Source organism: Ciconia boyciana, chromosome 23 (genome assembly GCF_034638445.1).
Source record: "Ciconia boyciana chromosome 23, ASM3463844v1, whole genome shotgun sequence".
NCBI classification, from domain to species: domain Eukaryota; kingdom Metazoa; phylum Chordata; class Aves; order Ciconiiformes; family Ciconiidae; genus Ciconia; species Ciconia boyciana.
The window spans coordinates 7,500,350-7,518,300 of record NC_132956.1 but is presented as its reverse complement, the minus strand read 5'-3'; the positions used below and the strand labels follow the sequence as shown (position 1 = coordinate 7,518,300).

The following is a 17,951-nucleotide window of genomic DNA, read 5'->3' as shown; positions in this document are numbered from 1 at the left end:
GTAGTGTGGTGAAAAGCAGATACCTCTGACAGCCCATCTCCACTCTGAAAGCCAGCCCTTGTTTCCCATCTTTCAGTGAGTTATTTATCCACAAGCCCTTACCTCTCATGCCATGGCATCTGCAGGCTCAGTCTCCAAAGAGGTCTTTGCTCTGGCAGCTGGGTCCAGGGTGCTGCCAGAGGGGACTCGCACTGGGCTCCACAAACTCCTGGCTGCTAAAATCCAAAGCTATGATTGAAAGCCATAGCTTGCATCTAGGGCACAAGAAGACCTACCGTTCCAGGTTACCTGCTCAGAATGAAGTCAGCTCTGCAGGGAGCTGTGAGGCTTGGTGTGCACACTTCTGGGAGGAGGAGGATGTAGGGCAGATCTCCACAGGGAAGAGGATGCCCCAGACACTTCTGTGTGCATGGGGAAGGGTATGGGTCGGGGCTCAGCCCTCCCAGCTGAGGTGGCCCTGTTTCAAACAGTCACCCAGGCTCAGCTCTTTCAAGTCAACCCAATTAATGGGTTGACATGAACTAAGACAGTGACTCAACCCAACTTGATTTTCCTTACTTACTGTCGTCTTTCCCTATTTCTGTCCAAGAGGCAGAAAAGGGGGAGAAGACCATTTCCACACATTCTTAAATCCCTACCAGAAAGCCAGCTTCTTCCAACACAACATTTCAAAACAGAGGCAGCTGCCCTGTTCCCTTGAGTCTTCTTGCTGCTGGCTGCTTGGGTGCTGTGCTCAGTTCAGATTGCCCCTGACAGCAGGACTGTGCTTTGCCCTAGGTTCAGCATTGCTGCCTTCACCAAATATGACCCAGTAGCCCCTGCAGTGACGTTCACCATGTTCTCAGGTAAGATGGAGAATGCCATCTTCCCTACCTGGCTGTGCAGGTTAGAGATAATTAACAACCTGTGTTATGGTTTAACCCCAGCCAGCAACTAAGCACCACACAGCTGCTTGCTCACCCTCCTTCCCAGGTGGGATGGGGGAGAGAATCAGAAAAAAAAAAGTAAAACCCGTGGGTTGAGATAAAGACAGTTTAATAGGACAGCACAGCAAGAGAAAACAATAATAATAACAACAACAACAACAATAATAATGATAAAAGAATGTACAAAACAAGTGATGCACAATGCAACTGCTCACCACCCACTGACCGATGCCCAGCCTGTCCCCGCAGCAATCGCTCCTCCCCCACCAACTCCCCCGGTTTCTATACTGAGCATGATGCCATATGGTCTGGAATAGCCCTTTGGCCAGCTGGGGTCAGCTGTCCTGGCTGTGCCCCCTCCCAGCTTCTTGTGTGCCTGGCAGAGCAGGGGAAGCTGAAAAGTCCTTGACCAGTATAAGCACTGCTTAGCAACAGCCAAACCATCAGTGTGTCATCGCATTATTCTCATACTAAATCCAAACCACAGCACTATACCAGCTTCTAGGAAGAAAATTAACTCTATCCCAGACAAAACCAGGACAACCTGACAATGGCAAGCCAGAGGGAGATCATAGGCCATAGCAAATATAATAAATAGAGTAAATGCAGCCATTTACTGACTCTTACTTCTGTCTGTTCTCTCTCTTTGATTCCAGCTGCTGGATCCGGTGCAGATGCAACTCCACTCTCAATGCCAATAATCACTGGAATTGTCATGGGATTTCTTTTGACACTTGCAGCTATTTTTGCTTTGGTCTACTGGAAACAGCTCAGAGCAAAGAGGTGAGGATGAGCCATCTCTTGCCTGGTGGGTGCAGGCTGAGAAACCCAACCTTCAGTTCCGAGGCAGGAGGAGGAGCAGTGAGAGGGTATAAAATGAGATTTAGGCAAACTAGGACACCCACTAGTGGAGTTGTGCCTGGCAAGCACAGAAGCAAAAGGCAGAGGGGAGAGGGGAGCTGCCTGTGTGCAATTAAATCACAGAACCCTACACATGTGCAAGGCAGTGTGCCTGATACAAACTGACTGCTCACAAGTGCTCCGTCAGCCAGCAGTACACAGTACGCTCACAGCATCTGTCCCAGCACTGCAGGGAAGAGTAACATCTCCCATGCTTTGATTCTAGAACCAGGAAGAGCAGCCTGCCCCAGGAAATGGTGACCTACAGCTTGAGGTGAGTGCTCGAGTCTTCCCTCTCTATGTGTCCCTGCTGCAGGTCACAGAGTCCTTCACCTATTTCCTTTCTCATGCTTTAACTGAGGAAAAGTCCAACTCTGTCTCCTCCTCTTCAGCTATTTTTCAAATCTTAGGCTTTCCCATGTTCAGTATTTATTGCCCAGCTCCATTCCAAGTCAATGGAATTGGAAATGCATTGTCCACACCTCCTCTGCAAGGCTTCTGCAGTAGGAGAATATCCTCATCATCCTGAAATCCCTCCCAATAATTAAACAATGCTCTGTTGGACCCACTTCCCTGGGCAATGACTTGGGCTATAAACCATCCCTCTGTGTGTGTATCCAGGTACTGCAGGTCTCAAGGCTGGGCTGTCTCATTGGCCACCTGACTGGCCTGCCAGACCTCCCAATAGCTAAGGCAAGTTTTCCTCTGGACTTCATTTCATGCAGAAACGTCCATCGGCCAATTCCCGTACAGAACTTCAAGCAGTACTATGAGATGAAGACAGCAAGTGCTAACCACGCTTTTTTCCAGGAGTTTGAGGTGAGATGAGACTCCTGCTAGAGATGAGGCTTAATTTCCCCTCTAGGTAGCTCATGCCCCAGCTGTTGGGTGGCCTGTATGGACTCCTTATCTCCAGAAACAGTAACCCATCTCTCTAGCAATCCAACCACCCTACTAGGCGATCTTGAAGGCTAAAGACTGGATGGAACAAGTGATCAGGCAATTCCTTTTCTCAAAATCTGTTTTGTTCAAATTCTGGTAGAAACATGTGTTGTCTGTGGCATGAGGTGAACTAGCACTGTCCATAGCTGCTTGTGGACAAAGCTAAGGGTCCCAGGCCTGGACTGGAGGCAAAGATGCTGAGTGGTATTGCAATGAGATCCACCTTGACAATGTTAGAAAAGAGAATGCAGCCAAAAGGAAGGTCGAGGAGCACTCTCAGACCTATAGAGCCAGGCTGTGAAATTCACCTGGTTAGCTTCACTGGCTCCCACTGCCAACATCTGCAGGGTCTGAATTGTTCTGCTGCCAGCACCTTTGAAAGTCCCACCAGTGATTTCAAGCCATCCTCACATCACTCTTCTCTAGCCTTCTGAGTGAGGACAGAGGCAGAAGCAGAATGAGATGTTTCTGTTTTCTCAGCACAAAATGCTCTGGTCTTCTTGGTAGATTTCTGATTTCTGAGAAGGGTTTTTTTCCCCCAATACTTGTTCTTGGGCTTGTTTTCTTTTAAATACAAACAGTGCTGTTGGAAAAGGCACTGGGAAAAGCCACCTATGGCTCAGAGTACACAGGCTATCCTGAGGGAGTAGAGAAGTTCCCTGTGCATAGGTGACCCTCTTGAACCACTAGACACAGCTGTTGGCCATGAGGAGGGAGCTGGGTTGGCCAGGAGCTCTCCAGAGAGACACTTGTGCTTATCCTCTCTCTTGTCCTACAGGAGCTGAAGGAAGTTGGGAAGGAGCAGCCGAAGGTGGAGGCCGAGCTACCAGCCAACGTCTCCAAGAACAGATATCCCCACGTGCTGCCCTGTAAGTGCTGTCTCCTTCCTCCTCCCCCCAGCATCTGGGGTGGGAGTTCACGCTGCAATGCACAGGGACGGGCTCACCTTGCATCACTGCAGCATTCACAGTGCCTGGCTCCTCTGCTGGGAGAAGGAGTCTTGCAAGGGGCTTCAGTTTCCCTTTTCCTGCTGGAGACTCAAGGCTTAAGGGCTGAGCCAGGGCTGAGTCACCACCCTCCTCAGCTCCTCCAGGAGGCTGCTGGGCAGGTGCTGGGTGAGCCCAGCTCAGGGATGGGTCCCAGCTGGAGACCAAAGGGGGACCATGAGTGTCCCATGGCTTCTCTGATGAGCCTCATAATACCAGCTCTGCTTTCTTACCCCCCTGCTAACGCAGCTGGCAGGCAATGCTCACCTCTCCAGGGAGGAGGTGCCTGGTCGAGCACAGAGCCTCACATGGAGCTTGTGGAGCTGCTGGGGCTTCTCCTGATGTGTTACCCAGGTGAAGAGGAGATGGCCATGTCCTGGTGAAGGGCTGCCTTGGGGGGTCACGTGTGTTATGGTCTCTTTCAGATGATCACTCTCGGGTCAAGCTGAGCCAACTGGGGGAGGATCCATACTCAGACTACATCAATGCCAACTTCATGCCTGTGAGATCCCACTTGCCTTCCTCACAGAGACATGGCCATGGGGCATCATCAGAGAAACTCTGCCTGGATTGAGGTTGTGAGGGCTGGTGGGCAAAAGCTGCCACTGAAGCCACAGCTGGCGCAGACTGGCAAGGAGTTGGGGGTCAGGCGGAGATGCATAGTTGCCCTTTAGCAGGGGTTGATGGAGATCATCAGATGGCAAGTGCTGTGAATGCAGAGGTGTGAGTGTGGGGAGACTGGCAAGGCTTTCTGCTTTCTTCTTGAGGACTATCCTCTTCCCATCCTCTCCCAGCTTACTGCCCCATCTGTCTGTCTGCTCTTTCTCCTTCTGGTCTGTACAGCTGCATTTGAACAACTCCGGAGCTGTTCCCACATCCCCCATCCGGGAGATTTTCCCAGGTAACAGGCAGGGCACACAGCATGCACGCATGGGTGTGTGGATCCGCGGGGCATGTGTGTGTCAAAGAGGCAAAGGCAAAGAAGCAGTCTGAGACCTTGCATGCTCACCCTACCTTCAGCAATGACTGGGTAGCACAAGAAAGACCCAGATCTGTCTTCCTCTGCTTAGGCTGAATGAGGAACTGCTTGGAGGGAAACAGCAGGGATCACGTCTTTATTCCAAATATGTAGAGAGCACGTGTTGGGCAGCACATGCTTCCTGTGAAATCAGCTGCTTCTGAGATCAGCTGCCTGGGAACTGTGCCCTCCTGGGCTAAGGGCAACGGGCATTTCTCTCTCTGCCACAAAAGCAAACCAGGCACTGACTCTGTCCCAGGGCAGGATCCACCTGCCTCAGCAACTTGCCAACTCCTCCTGTCTGCCTCTTGCTCAGGGCTATACATCCCAGCAGGAGTTCATCGCCACCCAGGGGCCCCTGAAGAAAACGATAGAGGACTTCTGGAGGCTGGTGTGGGAACAGAACGTCTGCAATATCATCATGCTGACAGTGTGCATGGAGAACGGGCGGGTAGGTCAGCACCACCGGGCTTCCACGTGCCAGCCCCAGCCAAGCCCAGACCTGGTCGTGTGAGCTGAGCCCAGGGCTGGGTTTGTGCCCTCCACCGACCCCTGCTCAGATGTGGCTCCAGGGTGAGCACAGGCCACACAGCTTCCGCAACAGGCAGTGTGGAGGAAACAGAGGCTGATGTGTGCAGCTCAGTGTTAGCTTGGGGTAGGAAGAGGCAGAAGTGGAGCTTAGCTGGAACCATGCCCATCACCCTCAGATATTTCTGCAGCGTCTGAAATTACCACTTGCCTCTGGATGAGACACCTCACATGGCTGTTCCTCTAGTCTCCAGGGATTATGAGACCCACACAGGTCCTTTTCTCTGGAGGAGGCTGAGATCCAAACAAAGGGGAGTTGGGGGAGTACCGTGCAAAGCTCCTGGTGGGAAGGGGAAGTACCCCTGCCTGCTCCCCAAGACCTGCCCTGGCTCCCCGCACAGCTGCTGCTCTCCAGATGCTCCCAGGGAGCCAGGAGGTCACCTGGAGCCAGTGGGACCTAGGCCCTCACTGGCCTCACTGGGACCCTGTCTTGCCTGTCCTCTAGGTCCTCTGTGATCATTACTGGCCATCCGAATCTGCCCCGGTCTCCTACGGGCAGGTCCAGGTCCACCTGTTGATGCAGAGCAGCTCCGAGGAGTGGACCATGCGCAAGTTCAAACTGTGGCACGTGAGTTATGGACCCGAGGGTGGACTCAGGGACCTGTCAAGGGCTGGGGGTTTGCATGGGATGCAGTGGCATTTCTCTTTGGTGGTGGTGGCATAATTTCCTTTCCCTGCCATTAGCAGGGTTCAAAGACCCAATCCCCTGCGGAACAGTCTCTCACTGTCAACGTGTATCACCCCTGCTTTCCACCCTTGCTCTCTCCTTTCCACGTCCCTGCACTGGGACACAGCCTGCAGCTTCAAGGGCACATTCCCTGGCAGTCAAAGGCAGGTCTTCTCCTTGCCACCTCCGTGCCTCACCCTGGCAAGGGACCATGGGGGAGGACAGGGGAGCAGGAGCCACCAGGCAGTACAGCAGACCTGGCATTGGCTGTTCCCTGCGGCTGAGCTGGGTGTCCCCAAGACCCTGGGTGCTCCCAGGGCTGCGGGGTGCATGCATGCCCCTGTCCCAGTGGGCTGCACACAGATCACCAACATCCCCTTTGGCAGGAGGGTCTCCGGGCAGAGCGGCACGTGTCCCACCTGCACTACACGGCATGGCCCGACCACGGGATCCCAGAGTCCACGACTTCCATTATGACCTTCAGAGAGCTGGTCCGGGAGCACATCCAGAGCACTAAGGACGCAGGGCCGACCCTTGTGCACTGCAGGTGAGGCTCTGCTCCAGGGGACGGCAGGAGGGGACGATGGGAGAGGGCACGGGGGAAAAGGGTCCTACTTGTGCACAAACTGGGAGGGAAAGCAGTGCCCAGGAGACACAGCTGGTCTGTAGAGTCTCCTGCTTGGGCGTTGGGGATTCCAGGTCTGCTTGCAGCCTGACCGCAGTCTCAGGGGACGGGGCAGCTGGAGGTGGTCAGCACCAACCCAGGGCAGTCTGAATGGCTCCTCTACCCCATACTGTGCTGGGACCAGTGCCCCAGGGTGCAGCATCTGGAAGCCATATCTAGCAGCGGGAGGGGAGCCCATCAGCTGTGGGGTCAAGAGATGTTTAACCCTTGCTGTCTGTGGTCTCAGTGCCGGGGTGGGCCGCACTGGCACCTTCATTGCCCTGGACCGGCTGCTGCAGCAGATGAAGCAGGAGAAGGTGGTGGACACGTTTGGTGTTGTTTATGCCTTGCGGATGAACCGTTACCTGATGATTCAGACGCTGGTAAGGCCTCTGCTCCCTCTTCTCCCAGGCCCCTTGCTCCATGGTGTAAAAGCTAGCTGGGCTGGCAGACAGATGAGCTGGCCGGCCAGCCCCAGCACCTCCAGGCTGGTCCCCAACCTGACACTGTGTCACAGTGCCGCTCAAAGCAGCAGCTCAGCTGGAGTGGAAATTGCTCAGCTGTGCGGGTCTCCAGCAGCTTCATGCCCTGCCAGACCCACAGCAGCAACATGCAGAGTCTCAGAGCCCTCCCAGGAGGCTCAGAAACACCCCAGAGCACCTAGGAGCAGGATCAGGCCCTTTGCAGGCAATTCTTAACCCACACCATGCTGCTGGCCTGTGATGGCCACAGCCCACCTAATATTTCCCGTACTCAGGGTTGGGACAAGGTGTCAGTACTACCCTTCAGGACAGACAGACAGACCTAGTGGAGGGACCCAGAGGCTCTGAGACTGAAGTAGCTAGGGCTTTTGGGGCATGAATGTAGGACACCCTCTGCCCACTAGACAGTGCCTTACCCACCCCTTCATGCTGTCTGCGTGGTGAAATGCTCTACATTGCCGTCTGCCTTTGCCTTCCAGTCCCAGTATATTTTCCTGCACAGCTGTATCCTGGAAAAGATCTTGGAGGAACCACTCCTGGGTTTAACAGGGACAGAGAGGTAAGGGCCTGCTGTGTTTTGCCTGCCACTCCACCCACTCTGATCCACAGCCCCTTCAGGTGGCAAGCTGGGATCCTGACCCCAGCTTAAGCCTTGGGTCCAGCACAGAAGGACAGGAAAGCCCAGCCAGACACCCCACCCGGTGTTTTGAGGAGGATCAGCCCAGGGCTGGTTGTTCCCTGCAGGATGGGAAGCCCAGCCCAGAACTAGGTGTGAGTCACTGGGCACACTGGGAGGGCTGGGAGGACCACATCTTCCTTTCTTCCAGTGCCAGTCTCCTGGGCTACACCAATGCCAAAGAGCTGCAGAGCTGTCCTGGGGAAGGCATTTCAATCAGCCCCTGGCTTCCCAACCCACAGGGTACCCTAGAGACGGGTTCAAACTGGAGGGGCTCATGGCAGCTGGGTGGCCTTGGGATGTCCCTTCTAATGGAGGCCAAGAGGAGGGAGCAGGGTCAGGCTGGGCATGGCTTTGCCCACCTACCTCGTCTCTGAGGCTACATCTGGAGGTCAGATGTCTCTATAGTCAAATTCTCTCCTCACTCATTCAGAACAGGATGCCCTTATCCTTGCTGCATCTTGGGAGTGGGCCCTGGGCTGTGCCACACCTGAGACCTGCCTTTGTCTAGGGGAGAGCAGGTTGGCATGGGCCAGAGCTGGGCTGGGGACCTGCAAGGGCCCTGGCCTTTGAGCGTTGAAGGTGCCTGTCCACCCACTGCAGGCACAGCCTGGATGCTGCTGAGGTTGCTCAACCTCACCCTTACCCCCAGTTTCTCTCCCCAGGTCCTGCCCCATCCCTCTGAAAAGCTTTGCTCAGCACTACACCCAGAAGGCGGCCAAGTCCCATGTGGGCTTCCTGAGGGAATACGAGGTGAGAGCTGTCCTGGGCAGGGTGCAGGGAGCGCTGCCATGGCCATGTGCGCTGGAGGGACCTGGGGAGCGATAGCACCTGGTCAGGCTGGGGGACACCCAAGAAGTGCCTCCTGAGTGTGTCCCATGTCCCAGTTTCCACATGCCTGGCTGTCCTGGCAGTGTTCCCTCTCCATGGCATTGCGTCCCCAGGCACATAGCTCCCTCGCATCCTGCACTGATCAGGATTTGTCCGTGACCCACTGCTTCCCAGACCCCATGCAGGGTAGGGACCTACCTGAACACCATTCTCCTACAGAGAGATGCAGCCATCTCCTGACAGCGCAGACCAGACCTGGCAGCCCACCCCAGAGGTGGTCACATAGCACCCCTGCTAAGGCTTCTGCACGTGCAGCTATAACCACCCCTCTGCCAAGGCCAGGCGTCCTCAGGAGTCTCCAGTTCCTCCTGCTCCTCCTGACCCTCCACTCTCTTTCACTCTGGCAGACCCTCCTAGAGGTTGTCAAGGAAGAAGCCAGCTCTGCAACACCATCTTCAGGCAACCAGCAGACACGGCCCTCTTCCAGCATCCTTCCATGTAAGTGCTGTGACACTTTGCATCCTTTTCCTTCCTGTACCTGCCTGGAGCCAGGCTGGAGTACCACAGTATAAGAAAATATTTTGACACACTTCAGTGAGTCCACCAGAAAGCTACCAAGGTGTTTTGGGGGTGGAGCATATGATGTATGGGACTGAGATAGGTGGGTTTGTTCAGCCTGGAGGAGAGAAGGCAAAGGGGAGATCCTATTGCTATCTTCAACTACCTGCTGGGAGGGCAGAGAGAAAATGTAGAGTCTTCTCAGAGGTGCACCATGGAAGGACAAGAGGCAATGGGGATGATTTGGAAGGGTAATCCAACTCAGTATAAGGAAAAAAGAATTCCCATGAAGGTGGCCAAATGCTGGAACAGGGGCCCAGAGCATCTGCAGGCTCTCCATCCTTGGAGTTATGCAGACCTCCATTGGCCAAAACACTGAGCAACCTGCACTACACGTATCTGCTTTGAGCAGGACGTTGAGGTAGAGACCTGCAAAGGTCCCATCCCACCCACAGAAAAGGATTCCCCTCCAGCATCTCCAGAGCAAGCTCCCATGAGCTGGACATTGGGAATAGGGCTTTGGATTTGTGTGGCTGTGCAGAGTCTGGCAGTCAGTCTGCAGGAGCCGTGTGAGTGCAAGGCTGCGCTGGCTCCCTCCAACTCTCACATATTTTGCAGATGATCGCTCCAGAGTGAAGTTTTCCCTGCTGGAACAGGGCCCTTTCTCAGGTCTCCTGCAGGTGTGGCGTGTCTCGGTGAGTCATACCCCCAGCAGCAATGCCTACCCCCATGCCTGGGTCCTGCCATGGCTGTTTCCCATCCTCACCCAGTCCCTGCTGTGTGGTTCCTGCACTGCTCCACCAGTCACTGCTGCTGTGACCCTGTGTGGACAAAAGGGGACTGTGGGACTGAGGATATGTCTTGCCTCGCTCCTAGGGCCCTGCCCAGTTTGGGCTGTCCCCACTTCCCTCCCTCAGTGCCTCTCTCTTTGCCTCCTGACCTGCTGAGCTTCCCTTCTTTTCCTGGCCTATCCTGCAGCCACCTGGGCTGACAGGGTACCTGTGCCACCCTCTCCAGCAGGAGAGTGACATTCTCGTTCCCCACCCAGGGCTGCAGCTCCAGCAGGGAGTATCTGGCTGTCCAGGGGCCTGACAAGTTGACTGTGGAGGACTTCTGGACCCTGGTGTGGGAACAGGACGTTCACACCATCCTAACACTTCTCCCATGGCAGGAGAAGGGGGAGGTAAGGCACCGTGCCTGCCTGCGCCATGGCAGAACAGGGATCTGTTTAACTGAGCCAGAAGCTAGCATAGCTCCGAAACTTGAACTCTTGTCACTACCTCCCAAAGCCTGGGTGCAGATCCAGCTTGGATAAAGCTGAACCTTTCCTGTGTCAAAGTGCTCCCACTGCTTGTCATATGGGAGACAGGTTCTGTCTGCCTACCGTGCAGTCCATGGCTGTGGACTCAGCTGGTACTCTTCAAGCTGCATCTTCATGGCACCCAAGGACAGCAGCTCTGGCCTCTGTCTGTCCGAGGTGGAGAGCATTTGCTGAGTAGATTCCCGAACAGCCAAGCAAGCTCTGTGTTAACAGGGAAGCTGGCTGCAATCTGCTGTTGTTTCCAAAAACTCCCCCAGGGTTTAGCTAGGGGATGAACTGACATGGAGTGATATTGGGGGTGTTCTTAGTCCAACCCCATCACAGACCCCTGTGATGGTGACTGATCTGAAATATGGCAACCGTCAACATGAAGCCAAACTTGCTGTTGCGCACAGGTCCCAAGTGAGGCATGCTGGCCCCTGGAAGGAGACTCTCTCTGCACAAAGATGCTGACCATCCAGTGTGGCACAGAGAAGCTTTTCTCCGGATGGAGGTGTATCCAGCTCAAAATGAGACACGTATGTGTTGATGGGGCTAGCCTGGCTCCCTCTGCCTGGAACGTTCTCCACTGCTAGCAAACATGTCTGTAGGGGAAGGGCTGAAAGGTCTGTGGAGACTTGTCTGAGCTGCAAGAGTGGAGTGCCAGCAGTCCACAAATGCAGGAGGGAATCTAGATTGCAACATTCAGAAGAACATCTGCTGAGTGGACCTAGGAGATGCACGGGAGAGGCTTGGAGGCTTCCCCCACCCCTTGCTGATAGGTCTTTCTGACCCTCTTTGAAAAGGCCGACACAGTTCTCAGTCTTCCTCTTCAAGGGGCAGGTCAGGGTGCTGTGAGGAAGGAGAGCAGATTGCCAGAGGCACCATACCCACTGTGTGGGTGATGGGCAGTGCCCCAGCAGAGGCTGTCTGGACAGCTTTACAGAAGCTAGCAGTTAGCTCAGGAAAGCATCTGACAGCCTAAGGATTGGAGAGCTGGGACCCCTCTGCATCCAAACTCACCCATCCCTCCCCAACAGCCATGTCAACTCTTTGTGTCTCACCAGGAGAAGAAAGCAAAGGAGCGGCAGGTACAACAGTTCCTATACACGCTCTGGAGCAGCAAGAAACAGCCAGATATCCAGAGCCTGGTGGAGCTTCTCACTGCTGTCAGACGGTGCATGCCGCACCGAAAGAGAGACGGTCCTCTCCTGCTGCACTGCAGGTACATCACATTACTGTTCCATCCATGGGCAGCACGGCGCCTTGGCATGGCCACCAGCAAGCCTGTGCCCTCCATCAAAGACCCCAAGGTTTTGGGGCATGTTGAGAGTAGGTCCATGGGAGCCAGGGAAGCTCTGAGCTTGGGACGTCAGATGAAGCAGTGCTCTGCCAAGCGCATGGGGGAAAGAAGGGCAAACAGGGCTGGGCCAGGGGCAAACATGGATGGAACAGGCATCCCTGGGCTGACTGCTAGGATCCTGAGAGCATCCTGACATCCTCATCTGCTTGCAGCCAGGGAGAGCTCACAGTCCCACAGGAGCTGACACAGCCGGCACATCAGCAGAGCTGGCTTGGGTGAGAGATGCACAGCTCGGCAGGGCAGCGCAGGCTGGGTCTCCAGGCTCCTTAAACGGGCACCTTGGGGTCCCATCCCCCTGGTCAGCACAGGCCTCCCTGCCACCTAGACCAGTGCTCACACTCCCCTATCCCCACCGTACTCAGTTGCTGCATGTTTTCTCATGGGGCTTCTGACTTTTGGGCTGGTGCCCACTTCCAAAAAGGTTCAGCTCAGCCTGGCCTGGCATCAATGACCCTCCCTTGTCCCTTGCAGTGGTGGCGTGAGCCAAATGGGGACACTGATCTCCCTGGATTGCCTGTTGCACCAGATGAAAGCCGAGAGAATCGTGGATGTCTATGGGGTGACCCTCCAGCTGACAAGAAGCTGCTGTCTCATGACCCCGACACTGGTAGGTGGGAAGGAGGAAGGGTGGTGGGCCAGGCAGAACAGGATATTCATGCTGAGCTGCCTGGAGCTGGCAGCATGCTGCCCATTTCCCGGGTAATACCTGCCACCTGGGAGCCCATCCAGCCTATGCAGGGATTTATTCCATGCTTCCTCTGCCAGCCACCAAGGGCTAAGGGCACTGTCTTTTCCCAGGGAAGGGCTTTCCATCTCCTCAGTTCTGGAGTTAAAATAGGTTAAATTGCATGTGAGCTCACAATAAATGCAAGGCACTCTTCCCATTCTGCCCTGGAAAGCATGAAGCACTGGTTTCATCCTACATGACAAACCTGCCTGCTCACCCCTGGCCTCTGGACACGGCTGTCAGCCTGGGTACCCAGAATCTGCTGGGTTTCCCCTTGTCCAGTGCCTTTCCCTGCTGCATCCCCCACATGCAGAGCCTGCTCCCTGCCCCTGCCTGCTGCCAGAGCTGGGGCTGCATCAGTGGGACACCCTGCCACATTTGCAGCTGACCTGCAGCCACATGGGCTGTGGCACCATCTGATGGTGCTGCAGCCATGCCCCGCTGTGCTGTGCCAGCCTAGCCCAGCCCAGCCCAGCCTCACAGGCCTCCAGCGTGCTGCTCCTGATGGGTGCTGGCAGCACAGATGCCCTCTGGCCAGACCTTTCATTTGCTGCAACCACTGAACGAGCTGATGCAGCATCGCTGGAAACCCTCCCTACAGGGGACAGCAGAATTGGGGCAGATCTCTCCAGGGCTTTCCAGCTGCAAAGCCGCCTGCAAGCAGCTAATCGCATTCTTAATTAATGTGAACCATGCACATGGTGGGAGCCGGAGGAGGGCAAGGCGTCCACTGCCCCTGCTTCAGAGTTCCTTTGTATTTCAGCAGTGGTCTTGCCGAGCAGAGACACAATGTGCCCATAAAGGCACAGCAAGCACCGATCAAAAGCTGTTGCCCCACTGAGGGGGGGCAGCAGAGGCAGCTGCCTCCCCACCTTGCCGCGAGCAATGGTCTCTCTGATCCCAGCATGGCCAGTGAAGGACAGGCAGGGCTGCCCTACAGCCCCACGCTGCTGCCATGTGGCTGACAGCCTCCTCCATCACTGCAGGGGCTTGCCAGAACCCCTTTATCTCTGGTGGTGGCACACTGCTGTCATGCTAGGGGCATCAGCTGATTTTTTGTGGGGTTTAGTAGCCAAACAAGGAGGAAGATGAACCTTTGAGGCATTGTCCATGGATAACTGCCGGTTACTTAAGCACCCCCAGCTCCAGCACGGCGCGTGTCTGTGGGGAAGTGCTCTTGCATTTAGCCAAGCATCGAGTGTTCCTGGTCTGAAGTCAATCCTGGGCTGTCACTCCAGATTTCACAATCAGGCTGGGCTCCTTGAAAACACGCTCTGGTGACCTGGAACCACAGCCATTGTGTGATCTCTGGCTTTCCTGGCCCTTCAGTGGGGCTAAACCCACCACCGGCAGGGGAGGAGGCTCCTTGTGACTTGCAGCTTAGCCAGCACATTAGTGAGCTGTTCGGGGGCCCCTCTGTTGAGTGCCTAATCCCCCCTTCCTGGCTACCATGTGATTTTGACCTACATCATTTGCAGGCTGGCCCTGCCCTCCAGCTTTGTGCATTGAGTACAACCTCATTTACCTTTCCCACATCTTGCCTTTCCCAGAGCCCTGCCATGGCAGTGGTCAGTCCTGGGTGTTTTGTAGCCTAGCATCATTTTGGAGCAGCCTGGCATTTGAGCAGAACGTCATATCAAATCCACAGGGGACTTGAGACCTCTGGACCCCCATTTGGTACTGGTGGATCACTTTGGAGATCTTAAAAATATAGAAATTATGCAACTGAGCTAAAACCACCCAGATCTTTTTGTCTGTCTCTGAGACCTTGCAGAGATCTATCCTGATCCACTGTCAGCACTTGACTCAGGTACACTGAGACTACCACCAAGGGAAACCCCTGCTCCAGAGGTCTTCCCTCCTGGCCTCAGGTTACTGCCAGACCCTGTGCACTCCAGCAGGGCAGAGCTCTCCCTGCTTGCTGCCCTGCAGCATCACTGGAGTTGCTCTTCGGTCTTGTTTTGGATGCAAACACCACGGCAGTCCAAAAGCCACTGGGGTACTTTCAGGAAGTCAGATGACATTGTTCCTCCCCATCTCAGATGGGGATGTTCCTCTCATCCCCATCACAGGATGATGAAGCAGGAGGAAACAAATATGGTGTAACTACAGCTCCAGGCCTGATTCTTCCTTTCTGGGCAACTCTGGTGACACAGGACAAACATGGACCACTTGGGACAGCAAATCCTGCTCTGCCATCAGACACTGTTAGTTAATTAGGCTCTTTTAAGGCAAATTGCAGGGTTAGTCCTGCAACCAGGAGGTCTCTGTCAGAAACCTGATTCCAGACCCCCCTTTCTCTCTTGCAGGACCAGTACATGTTCCTGTACACCTGCATCCGGGACATCATTGCTCAGAAGCAGCCGTAACACCGCTTGGCACTTCCTGGCACCATCCTGCCCTCCACCTCTGCAGTGTCTTGTCCAGAGCTGGGGCCTGGGGTGAGAGCACCATGGGGCTCCTGGCACAGAGCGAGCCCTGCAACGAGAGGGGACCTACCCCAGCACTGTCACCAACATGTCCCATATGGTGTTAGCAGCGAAATGGGGTCTCCTGAACTGGGCAGTGCTGTCCTGCCACGCACTGCTGCAGCCCCTTGGGGCAGACACAGCGAGGGGCTGGGCAGGATGCTCCCCTGCTTTGGCCATCTCCTGGGATTCCTGGTGCCTGGAAGGTTTGTTAACCATACTGCCGTATGCAGCACTGGCTGCAGAGGCTCTGCGGTACCCTTGCCCCTCAGCACAAAACGGGGAGCCCTGGGCTTGCTCCTGGACAGCCCTGGTGCCTGCAGGCTTCTGAGGTCTGACACGAGCACTGGGCACCGTGGTCTCCATGCGCCCATGGGCACTGGGCGTGTTGGGGTCTCAGGCACCACTGTGGGTAGAGCATGGTGGGAGCTGGCTTGTCTTGGCTGGTGGATCAGTCTTAGGTACAAACAATAAACAGCCCTAGGAAAGAGTGTGCTTGTAAGGGTGGGTTGGCTTTTGCGGGGTCTCAGTGATGCTGAGGCCTTCCCCTGCTGCAGCACAGCAGCCATTCCTGAAAAGGCAGCTGTGTCCCTAGCCACGGGCAACGCATGGGGTGCCCTTGGGCACTCCAGGTACTGCAGCCCATGGCACACAGCAGTTTCTGCTCACTCTCCTCTGCTCCTGTTACTGAGGCAACATTTCTGCAGTGAAACTCCAACTCACCCGCAGCTTTATGAGGAAGTAACACATTTTCTGATGAAGCCTGGGCTTGAAGTTATGAACCTGCTGGCTCCAAAGAGCCAAGGACCAGGGCAAAGCCACCTGGTTCAGCTGACATGCTGGCAAACAGCTGGTGGCCCTGTGGCTCACTGCAGAGCACTGGCTGCTGCTCCGGGAATTGGGTTGTCCATGCAGCCACATGTAGAGACACTGCTGCTCTGCAAGCAGGGATGACCATGCACAAGCTGAAACTGCAAGTAGCGACTCGGTTCATTGAGCTCCAAGTGCAGCTTGGAAGGACGAGTTAAAAAAAAAGCGGATGATTTCACAAGCATATTCCTGGGGTAGAAAAACCTGTATCTGGGAACCCGTTTACCCTCCTTCATCCCTTCAGGCAGCATGAGGTTATGGTACAGTTGCAAAGCAGCACCCCTCTCCCAATCTGGGCCCACACTCCTACCCACAATACCAATCCTACCCACTCCAGCCCTGCAGGAGCTGCCTTGGAGTGGGGTGAGGAGACACAACAGCCATGATGAGGAGGTCCCAAGACCTACTGCAAGGAGTAGACAGCCCCAGGTGGGGGACTGAGTTGGCCACTCATCCTACTGTCCCTGTGTTTCCACAAACAGCTTCTCCGTCTTCCAAAACAAGGATCCTACTGTCTGCACCCCAGAGTGGGACGCCCAGGGCACCTAAGCGTGGGCAACCATCAGTCATACCAGCACTGGGATGATGCCTCAGTTGCAACTGGGTTTGATGCCCAGCACCTTTTCCCCCTCTCCCCAGATAACGTTTTTCTGTTTGGCAGTTGCTGTGCCCACCTAACTCCCGTCCCCACCACCCACCAGTGCAGTGCAGCTGCCAGCCATGTGTTCAGGCAGGGGTGGGAACCTGCCTGTTGTCCTTTGCACCCACTGCCCTCGTGTAGACACAGACAGTGCGCAGCTAGGTAGGAGCAGTCTCTCCATGCACACAATATATCTCCCATACTGCAGGCAGGGCTTCTCTGCTGCTCAGTCCCCTCTGCCATCCTCTCCTTCCCTGCAATCCTGGCTCTGCTCCCAGCTCCAAGCTGCAGCATTCATGGGCTAAAGGAAACCAAGATGGTGCAGAGCCTTAGCCCCGTACAGGGCTGGTTTTTCCCCCACTGCTTCCCCCCTGGCCCTGGGCACTTTGTGTGTGCAATGCTGTCTTCACCACAGGTCAGAGCATCCCAAGTTGCCCATGATGACCCTCATCCACCCTGACCTGGACTGTCATGGATCCAGCTGCTGTTTGAAAATGTTTCTACATTTTTCTGACTACATTTTTGTCCCAGGGTCACCCACCAGCATGATGCGACAGGTCACTCACTGCTCAGCCTGCACAAGTGACCATCGCAGTGACTTGTAATGTTTCTGCTTCTGGTTGGATGCCAGCATGGCAAGAGCTCTCCAGGAGGATGTGTAAACTCTTTCAACATGAAAAAAGCCTGCAAAACTCAGTGGATATTCTTATGTGCACAAAAGGATTTATGATTTTGTCTTGGGAGGAGTCTGGGACTTGCCCATATGCTTGCAGGAAGCCTGGTGGCTTTATGACTTTCATGTAACCGGTAACTCCTAAACTATGCTTGTGCTGCAGGATAAGTGTCACAGCAAGGAAGTGTTTGCTCCCGTGACCCTCCAGCCCAGTGGGCAGGATTGGTGTGGTCAAGCTGTTTGCTGCTCATGAGGTACATGCAGTTTGCAGCAGCAGACACCTACCATGTGCCTGGGGCACCATGGGAGAACACACCGGTGCATGCTGGAGGCCTGACATAAAGCAAGCAAGCTTCAAAATCAAATCTGGTCCAAAGAATGCCTATTGTCTGTCCAGACCTGCCCAGCAGCACAGAATCTCACCAGTGTTGGGGGTTTTATCCCAAGACTCCCAAGAAGGAGCAGTCTCAAAGACCATGTGGACTGCTACCACATGCATGAAGGATGCATAGGCCCATCCTTCTTAGACCTCCATCAGAAACAATCCTGATGTCCAGCTTTCACCCTCCAGCTCCAGCCAGCCTTAAAAATAGTTCCTGGGCTACAAGACAGTAGCCTTTCTGCCAGGATCTGCAAGTCCGCTCTAACAAACCCCTACAAGGACAGTGAAAG

General features: G+C 54.8%; 1 protein-coding gene across 3 annotated transcripts in view; it reads left to right on the top strand.

Moving 5' to 3' along the window:
- The window catches only part of LOC140643217 (receptor-type tyrosine-protein phosphatase V-like), a 36,366-nt gene extending 20,779 nt beyond the window's left edge, over positions 1-15,587 (top strand). The window contains exons 21-39 of one of the 3 annotated variants that reach the window (XM_072844723.1): positions 778-845; positions 1,583-1,709; positions 2,053-2,100; positions 2,552-2,645; positions 3,547-3,637; positions 4,180-4,256; positions 5,089-5,223; positions 5,806-5,928; positions 6,414-6,574; positions 6,939-7,074; positions 7,653-7,732; positions 8,515-8,602; positions 9,088-9,178; positions 9,857-9,933; positions 10,287-10,421; positions 10,955-11,077; positions 11,606-11,763; positions 12,373-12,508; positions 14,938-15,587. In XM_072844723.1, coding sequence (XP_072700824.1) covers positions 778-845; positions 1,583-1,709; positions 2,053-2,100; positions 2,552-2,645; positions 3,547-3,637; positions 4,180-4,256; positions 5,089-5,223; positions 5,806-5,928; positions 6,414-6,574; positions 6,939-7,074; positions 7,653-7,732; positions 8,515-8,602; positions 9,088-9,178; positions 9,857-9,933; positions 10,287-10,421; positions 10,955-11,077; positions 11,606-11,763; positions 12,373-12,508; positions 14,938-14,997 — 2,008 coding nt within the window. In that variant the 3' untranslated portion in view covers positions 14,998-15,587. Of the gene's footprint in view, positions 1-777; positions 846-1,582; positions 1,710-2,052; positions 2,101-2,447; positions 2,646-3,546; positions 3,638-4,179; positions 4,257-5,088; positions 5,224-5,805; positions 5,929-6,413; positions 6,575-6,938; positions 7,075-7,652; positions 7,733-8,514; positions 8,603-9,087; positions 9,179-9,856; positions 9,934-10,286; positions 10,422-10,954; positions 11,078-11,605; positions 11,764-12,372; positions 12,509-14,937 lie in introns of all 3 variants that reach the window. The other 2 variants (XM_072844721.1, XM_072844724.1) reach the window with 2 other exon arrangements.
- Positions 15,588-17,951: the final 2,364 nt, after the last annotated feature.